Source organism: Verticillium dahliae, genomic scaffold (assembly GCF_000150675.1).
Source record: "Verticillium dahliae VdLs.17 supercont1.1 genomic scaffold, whole genome shotgun sequence".
NCBI classification, from domain to species: domain Eukaryota; kingdom Fungi; phylum Ascomycota; class Sordariomycetes; order Glomerellales; family Plectosphaerellaceae; genus Verticillium; species Verticillium dahliae.
In genome coordinates, this window is record NW_009276921.1 from 2603796 (window position 1) to 2611729 (window position 7934).

General features: G+C 58.6%; 4 protein-coding genes across 4 annotated transcripts; 2 read left to right on the forward strand and 2 right to left on the reverse strand.

Annotated features, from left to right (window-relative positions):
• Positions 1 to 102: 102 nt before the first annotated feature.
• On the forward strand, positions 103 to 2034 carry VDAG_00791 (T-complex protein 1 subunit alpha; the record flags this gene model as incomplete). Its single annotated transcript, XM_009652168.1, has 3 exons — positions 103 to 275; positions 344 to 429; positions 505 to 2034. Exons 1-3 carry the CDS (start codon positions 188 to 190, stop codon positions 2032 to 2034), a joined length of 1704 nt encoding a protein of 567 aa, XP_009650463.1. The 5' UTR covers positions 103 to 187.
• A 352-nt stretch (positions 2035 to 2386) lies between these two features.
• VDAG_00792 (lysine acetyltransferase) lies at positions 2387 to 3587 on the reverse strand (the record flags this gene model as incomplete). The annotated part of the gene is made up of 2 exons (XM_009652169.1): positions 2387 to 2935; positions 2970 to 3587. 2 exons carry the CDS (start codon positions 3585 to 3587, stop codon positions 2387 to 2389), a joined length of 1167 nt encoding a protein of 388 aa, XP_009650464.1.
• Positions 3588 to 3876: 289 nt separating this feature from the next.
• Positions 3877 to 4252, forward strand: VDAG_00793 (uncharacterized protein). The gene has a single exon (XM_009652170.1). The coding sequence runs from the start codon at positions 3907 to 3909 to the stop codon at positions 4246 to 4248; it is 342 nt and encodes a 113-aa protein (XP_009650465.1). The 5' UTR covers positions 3877 to 3906; the 3' UTR covers positions 4249 to 4252.
• A 666-nt stretch (positions 4253 to 4918) lies between these two features.
• VDAG_00794 (uncharacterized protein) lies at positions 4919 to 5849 on the reverse strand (the record flags this gene model as incomplete). Its single annotated transcript, XM_009652171.1, has 2 exons — positions 4919 to 5171; positions 5326 to 5849. 2 exons carry the CDS (start codon positions 5847 to 5849, stop codon positions 4919 to 4921), a joined length of 777 nt encoding a protein of 258 aa, XP_009650466.1.
• Between the last annotated feature and the right edge of the window lie 2085 nt (positions 5850 to 7934).

The window sequence follows — 7934 nt, forward strand, 5'->3', positions numbered from 1 at the left end:
CCAGGAGCTTCCATCGCCGTCCAGCACAAGAGGAGAGGAATCGACTTGACCAGGAGATCCCACCACCTCCCCCCCCCTTTCAGCATAGCACCGGGCATCACGAAAATCCGAGCTTGCTTCCCCACGACAACCGACGTCGGCAGCCCCTTTCATCACCCATTATCGGATTTCCTGCACACCTTGAACGATGGCGTCCATGTTCGAGCAGTCCGGGAGCGGTACCCTGTTCCTCGGCGGCCAGAAGATCTCTGGCAGTGATATCAGAGACCAGAACGGTAGGCTCGCAACTTGCATCTGCATGGTGCCTCTCTCTTTTTCTTTTTGCTGACGATTCTCCTTTCAGTCCTCGCGACCCAGGCCATTGCGAATGTCGTCAAGAGCTCCTTCGGCCCCAGCGGCCTCGACAAGATGATGGTCGACGACATTGGTGTATGCCTTCCCCTGGCTCGCTGCTGACCCACCCCCCTCCCCTGGACCTTGAGCTGAGCTGACCCGTTCTTCCAGGACGTCACCGTCACCAACGACGGCGCGACTATTCTCAGCCTCCTCGACGTCGAGCACCCTGCCGGCAAGATCCTCGTCGACCTGGCGCAACAACAAGACAAGGAGGTCGGCGATGGAACCACGTCGGTCGTGCTCATCGCGTCTGAGCTGCTGCGGAGGGGCAACGAGCTCATGAACAACAAGATTCACCCGACCACCATTATTACTGGTTACAGGCTCGCCCTGCGTGAGGCTGTCAAGTACATGAACGAGAACATTAGCACCAAGGTGGAGAACATCGGCCGCGACTCCCTCATCAACATCGCCAAGACGTCCATGTCCAGCAAGATCATCGGCGCCGATTCCGACTTCTTCGCCAACATGGTCGTTGACGCCATGCAGTCCGTCAAGACGACCAACAACCGCAACGAGAGCAAGTACCCCGTCAAGGCCGTCAACATCCTCAAGGCCCACGGCAAGGGTGTTCTCGAGTCGGTCCTCATCAAGGGCTACGCCCTCAACTGCACAGTCGCCTCCCAGGCCATGCCCACCAGAATACAAGATGCTAAGATTGCCGTTCTCGACATGAACCTCCAGAAGGAGCGCATGAAGCTCGGCGTCCAGATCACCGTCGACGACCCCCAGCAGCTCGAGCAAATCCGCGCGCGTGAGGCTGGCATGGTTATCGACAGGGTGGAGATGATTCTGAAGGCCGGCGCCAATGTCATTCTGACTACCAAGGGTATCGACGACCTCGTGCTGAAGATGTTTGTCGAACGTGGCGCCATGGGTGTGAGGCGGTGTAAGAAGGAGGACCTGCGACGTATCGCCAAGGCGACCGGTGCCACCCTTCTCAGCACTCTCTCCGATCTCAACGGCGACGAGAAGTTCGACCCCGCATACCTCGGCCACGCCGAGGAGGTTGTTCAGGAGCGCATTTCCGACGATGAGTGCATCCTCGTCAAGGGTACCAAGTCGCTGTCCTCGGCATCCATCATTCTGCGCGGTCCCAACGATTTCTCGCTCGACGAGATGGAGCGCTCTGTGCACGACTCTCTGTGCGCCGTCAAGAGGACACTGGAGAGCGGCACGATTGTGCCCGGCGGTGGTGCTGTGGAGACGGCGCTTCACATTTACCTCGAGGAGTTTGCCGGCACAGTAGGTTCGCGTGAGCAGCTGGCGATCGGCGAGTTTGCACAGTCGCTGCTTGTGATTCCCAAGACGCTGGCGGTCAACGCCGCCAAGGATGCGTCGGAGCTCGTGGCACAACTGCGTTCGAGGCACGCGCTCTCACAGCGCATCCAGGAGGGCGAGGGCAACGAGGACGAGAAGTCGGTGGCGCGGAAGAAGGCCTACAAGAACTACGGCCTCGACCTGACCCGCGGTAAGGTCATTGACGAGATCAAGGCCGGCGTGCTGGAGCCGACGATCAGCAAGACGAGGCAGCTCAAGAGTGCCGTTGAGGCGTGCATCAGCATTATGCGCATCGACACGCTCATCAAGCTGGATCCCGAGCAGCGCGGCGAGGAGGACGACGGCCACGGCCACTAAAGGAGGAGAGCGCGCCGCTGCGGTCCGAGGGCTCACAAAGACGAGATGACGAACCGAGACGAGAACGCTACGAGGATGGAAATGGGGTGCACGTGTAGGAACACCTAGAGCTGATTCATAGACGGACCGACTTCGCAATGATACCTTGGTATGCCTGCTCATTGCTTCTTTCTCTCCTCTCTCTCTCTTATTTCCCAGCCTGTTGCCGTTGCGAAAACTCCCCCGCTCATCTGTATGTGTGCACGCGACACTCATGCATGCTTCAGCTGTTTCCTACTGATTTCTAGATGTCGCGATGTTGCCATCTACTGCAAGCTATCCTCCTTTACGCCCCAAACCAACGGCAAACGCACTAACACCAACCAAACTTCTCGTTGGCAACCCAATCAACCTCGCCATGACCATACCACATGAGACACGCGATGCTCGTGTCCTGCCTGTCGACAAACTCATGTGGCAACCCCGCCCTGTCAATGGCAGCCCGCAGCTTCGCCGTCGGGTTCCACAGCTCGACATTGTTCACCTTCCACGCAGCGGCCTCTTCCCGCGCGAGCCCGATGATGGCGCTCATGGCCTCGGCGAGGTACGCCTCATCGGCCGCGTCCTCGTCCTCGATGGAGACGCGCAGAATGTGGAACGTGTTGCCCTCGGGCTTCTTGAGGCCGCCGTAGTAGCCGCGCGTCCAGACGGCCCAGACGCGGTTCCCCGGCGCGCCGAAGACGGCGCCGCGGATGGTCGGCGTCTTGCCGAAGATGTGCGTCGTCATAAAGTCCTCGCGCATCAGGTGCCAGAGCGTGGCGTCGAGGTCCGGGATCAGGGCGACGCGCGTGCGGCTGTCGGAGGTGGGACGCGCCAGCTGCGCGCGCAGCAGCTGCTCGTCGAGGGAGCAGAGCACGGCGAGCTCGTGGTAGCCAATGTGGGTCAGGTTGGCGGACGGCGACGGCTTCGTCTCGGTGTCTGGAGAAGCCGACGCGGCTGGCGGGAAGGACAGGTGGGCCGACTCGTAGGCGGGCCAGCCGCTCTTGGCGTAAAAGGTCTTGCCAATGTCGGAGAAGAGGATGGAGAAGGCGACCTCGCGTTGAGGGCTCCGACGCAGCCCGCGGCCGGAGGCGGCCGAGGGCGAGAAAGGAGTCCGGTGGGCCGAGGGCGCGGCCCTGCCAGGTGGCGAGGTGGGGGCCCAGCAGCTTCATCATCTTGGAGGCGTAGCCGTGGCCGCGGTAGCGGGGCTCGGTGAAGACGGAGGTGATACCGTGGGTGACGCCCTCGCGGACGGTGCCGTCGGGGCTCGCGACGAGGCAGCGCTTGCGGATGGACTCGCAGGATGAGAGCACGGGGCGGGCGCCGGGGGCGGCCGAGGGGTCTGTGAGGATCCAGTGCGTGATGCCGCCGTTGCGCGACTGCGGCACCGTCGTCAGGAAGTGCTCGCGGCGGTGGTAGACGTCTAGGTCGAGGGCGGCGCCCCAGTGGGGGTGCGTGGCCGTCCACGTCGCCGTGCGCTCGTCCGGCGTGGGAATGGCGAGGGCCAGCTCGGGGGCCTCTGCGTGAGAACCCATGTTGTTTCAATACTGCTTTTTCTTGTAAGACGATGGGCGGTTGGGGGGTTGAAGTGGTCACTTTGGGTGATGATGAGGCTGAGTGCTGAGGCTCTCGGCTTTCTGGTGATGGAACCCTTTTAGGCGCGAATGAGACGGAGGTGGGCGGGCGAGCGAGCGAGCCAAGCGAAGTCTGGGGTAAATGGGGCTTATTATAAGCGCCAGACGAGTCAATGAACGAAACCCCCCAGGTTCCATTTCCTTTCTTCCTTTCGTCGTCTTCTCCTGTTCCCCATTTTCCACGCCCTACGCCACGCCCTCCAGCTCAAGACTGGCGAGAATGGCGAGAGACGACCCCACCACCCCCCTCAACATTGACCTGCCTTATCCTCGTGCCAGTTATGCGTTGTGTCAGTGCTTGTTTCTCTGGCGGGTGGTCCCTTGCACCCCAGGTTTCGACAGAGCCCGTCTCGCTTCCGCTTCCTCTGCGACCACGCCCCCTCCCTCTCCCTGGGGTTTTTTGTGTTTTTTGACGTCTCACCAGGGCAGGTCAGCAGGCCGCTCTGGAGCCGCGCCGTGCCATGTACTTTTACGTCATTGGATCGAGGGGCCATGTCGTGTCTCTGGCGCGCGACAGGCCAAGAGTCGGCACCAAGACGCCAGGCCGGTCGCCGCTTGTTAGGTAATTAGTTGGATGACCCGGATGAAAGAATCAGCCAACATGCTGCAGAGAGTGGTAAGGGCACAGGGAGCAGCTAGCAGGGCCGCCTGTCACGGGTGCGCCGGCGGCGTTTCCCCCTCATGCTCGTGCGGGCGCGGGGTCGTATCGGCGCCGGCTGAGCCGACGGTAGGCGGGGGTTCGGCCGGCGCCATCCGTTTGTGTGAGGGATGCGGCGTGTCTGACACTTGGCCTTGCAGAACCTCGAGCAGGTCAGTGAGAGGTCGTGCGTGGATGTCATGTCATTCGTTGATGGCTTGGAGGATGTGCTACCAGTGTTGGAAGCCCAGAGGCCGGACGAGCAGTGTGACGTTGTTGTGTCTCCCGATATGCTTTCTCTTATCTGCAGACGCTGTGAGACCTGGTGGCCATGAGCCATGCATCACGATGATTGCGTTTGATTCGTCTGATACCATGCACACGTCAGATAGGGTAGTTGTGTACGTTTGAGCATGCATTTCTGTTAGATCTGCCAGTAGTTTTGCCAAGAAATCTTCAGAGATTTGATCCTCTGAGACCCGGGCTCAGCCTCATTCTCTGCCCATGATCAATCTGCCCATGATATCACCCGCGTCCACCTGCCGCCGTCATTCCTCATCATGCTTCAACCCCAGATGGATGCCGTCCTCGACAGCTACTCGCGAGAGGGACTCGGCAGAAACACCTTGTCCGTGCTCCCCTGCTCGTCAGCATCCCGATACCCCGATGGCGGCTCCATCCCGCCGGCCTCCGCATCGACGCCGTGCCAGGATGGAACGACAACGCGCGCCGGCGGTTCGTTCGTGTCGGCATCGTGGAAGTACCGAATCGCATCCCCGCTGGCCGTCGTCATTCTGAGCCGGTACACCTCGTTCGCGGCTCGTCCCGCGAGGACGATGCGCGCCACGCTGGAAAGGTCAGCTTTCCGTACGTCCAAATCTTTCCGTACGTCCAAAAAAAAAAAAAAAATCAAAAAAATCAGAAAAACCTCAAAATAGTACAGTTGCATCATGCATTTTCGACCGGCTGCTACCGCAACAGGGAACGAGGAAGCACACTTACATGGCAATCCCCATGCACAAAACAGGCCACCCCCAGCCCCCGCGGCCGAACCAGTTGGGCGCCCAGTACCCGCCGAGCATGATGTACAGGTACAGCGCCAGCAGGACGGCGTGCAGCACGACGAGGGAGGCCTCGGCGCCGGCCGTGACGGCGGGCCGCATGCCGCGCCGCGCCCGGAAGTGGCGCTGCACCACGGCCCACTCGGCCAGGTCGTACGCCAGCGCCGCGACGTGCGCCGGCAGCCCGAAGCGCAGGGGCGCGCGCGTGCCTTCGCCGTGCGTCGCGGCGGCGATGGGGATGCCGGCGGCGGCGGTCATGGTTGCGGCGCAGCGGAGCGTGAGCTTGGTCCAGTGCCAGGCTGGGCTCCAGGGGGTGAGGCGGCGGCGGCGGAACTGGGGCGGTGCCGTTTCGGGGGCGGTGTCGTGGTCCGGGTCGTGGTCGGGGTCGACTGGCGTGGTGGAGGGCCATGGCGCCGCCGCTTGCTTGCTGGACGAGGCCTTGGTCGTGTCGCCGAAGGATTGCATTTTGGACGTTGGTGGAGAGAGAGAGGGAGAGAATACACAGAATCTGAAGTGGCGGCTTGACTTGCTGTGAGGATTGGTTTCTATCAAAGAGGATGGATGATTGCGATGAGAAGCGGATTGGTAGTGGCAGCGTCATGTTGGACTTGTATGGCGGAGAATCTCCGAGAGTCCGGAAGGATTTGTTCCCAATGAAGCATGTTGGCGATGAAGACAAGAACGCTCTCTCTCAGGAACGTATGTTGAAAGTCGGCAAACCCTGTTTCGACCGCAAGCCCGCAAGCCCGAGACGCCAGCGAGGAACATGTCAAGCGTATTTGGTGCTCATTGGATCCTATCTCGCTGCCTATGCCTCTGTGTCCCGGGGTGAGCCTCACGGCCAATCCTCACGGCGCAAATGCTGATGCCTGGTCGCGATTGATCTCCGTGCGGCTGCAGCTTCAGGGGTCGGGGTGGGCGGAATCCTTCTCGCCAAGACGAGCTGTGGAGGATGGGCCTGGACCCTGCCCTCGTGAAGCGGCAACTACGGGAGAGCCAAGCTTAATTCATGGCTGAAGGGTTGGTCGGCAGGTTGCTGTGTAGGATGGAGCCATGTCGGAGTTTCGGAGTCACAAATGGCTTCTACTGGCGACAGAACAACCTGTCAGACATGGTCTGATGATGAGAAGTACGAGTGGTTGGCAAGGCAACTGGTCAACGTCTGTCAAACCAAAGTCGACGACATGATCTGGTTCTCCTCTGCTTGTTTTGTGGGCTAGAAATTGCAGGAAAGGAAGTCCATTTTCCGGAGCATTGTACGTCTACAAATGATCCAGACCATGGTTTGTTCGATGTGGATGCAGACGAGACTGCGCTTGTCGGAAAGCATATTGATACTTTCCCTAAAATTTCGCCATCAGTTGCGAGTTCCAGTGCCAATCAGTATAGCAGGTAAAGAATCTGGAAGATCCATCGCTACCCCCAAAGGCATATGCAGATTGACGAACCTGGCGGAAGACTCCCAGGGTACGCGATGCTCTCCAAGAAATCAGAACTTCACAGATCCGGTAATATAACCTGACTTTGAAGGAGAAAAATTAGAGCTCAAGAGGGAGTCTCTTCAATGTCAGGCACCCCGTGAAGTAGATCAGCTAAGTATTGCCAGGCCTGCAGTGCACATGTCCCCGGATTGCCATCTAGGAGAACTGCCCTTTCAGTTGGCCGGCCAAACTCGGTTTTTGAAACTCTTTGCGTAGTATGGTGGGTACAGCATGAGCTTTCGCAGTCGCAGTCGATACATTGGTTGTCCATGGTCACTTGACAATTGAATTGTTGTTGTCTTCCCGAGATGTTGTCTTTAGGATGTGTCAAGCAAATGGTTGAGAACTCTCAAGCGAGAACAGCCAACTGCCATCCCTAGAGCAGCGGGTTTGAGGATGAGGATAGCAGGAGCCCAGGCAGCCGGGCCATCAGGCTTTCAAGAATCATCCAATGCAACGAAATACTTGACTGAGGTTAGACATGGCATAGTGACTTGGGTCTTGTGCTCAGTATGCTCCAAGTACCGGCACTGAGGCGCGCGGCGACCTTTGCCATTTGGAGGAGGCTCTGGGCTCAGCCCATGTCAATATTGGCTATCTGGTCATGCTACGGAAATCTCAGACGGAGTATCAAGGGCGGTCTAATACATGATGTTATTTACAAGACAGCGTGCTATGTCCGTTCTGCAGCAGATGGTACATCTCATATACTTATGAGCAAAGAACGATGTACAACTGGTAGACGAGATTCCTTGCCGTGGATTGCATCAAGACATAGGCGATGATTATAGGAGCATGATTGATTTTCACTCCCACAAAAATCTAATCAAGAGGCACATAGCTGAAATTCAATTGCATGTATGAGGAGAGAATTCGAATACGCCTCATTTGCATCACATACTCGTGTCTGACAAGAGCACCAAGACAGCTTTCAGAGGCATCCCGCAAATGGCATTGCCCAGTTCGCAAGCGAGCAACCCAAATCACGTAGGACGCGACATCAGGAACCATGTTGATTAAGCATATATACGTGTAATACAGCAGAGCGAGCCCTCGATGGACGAAGAAT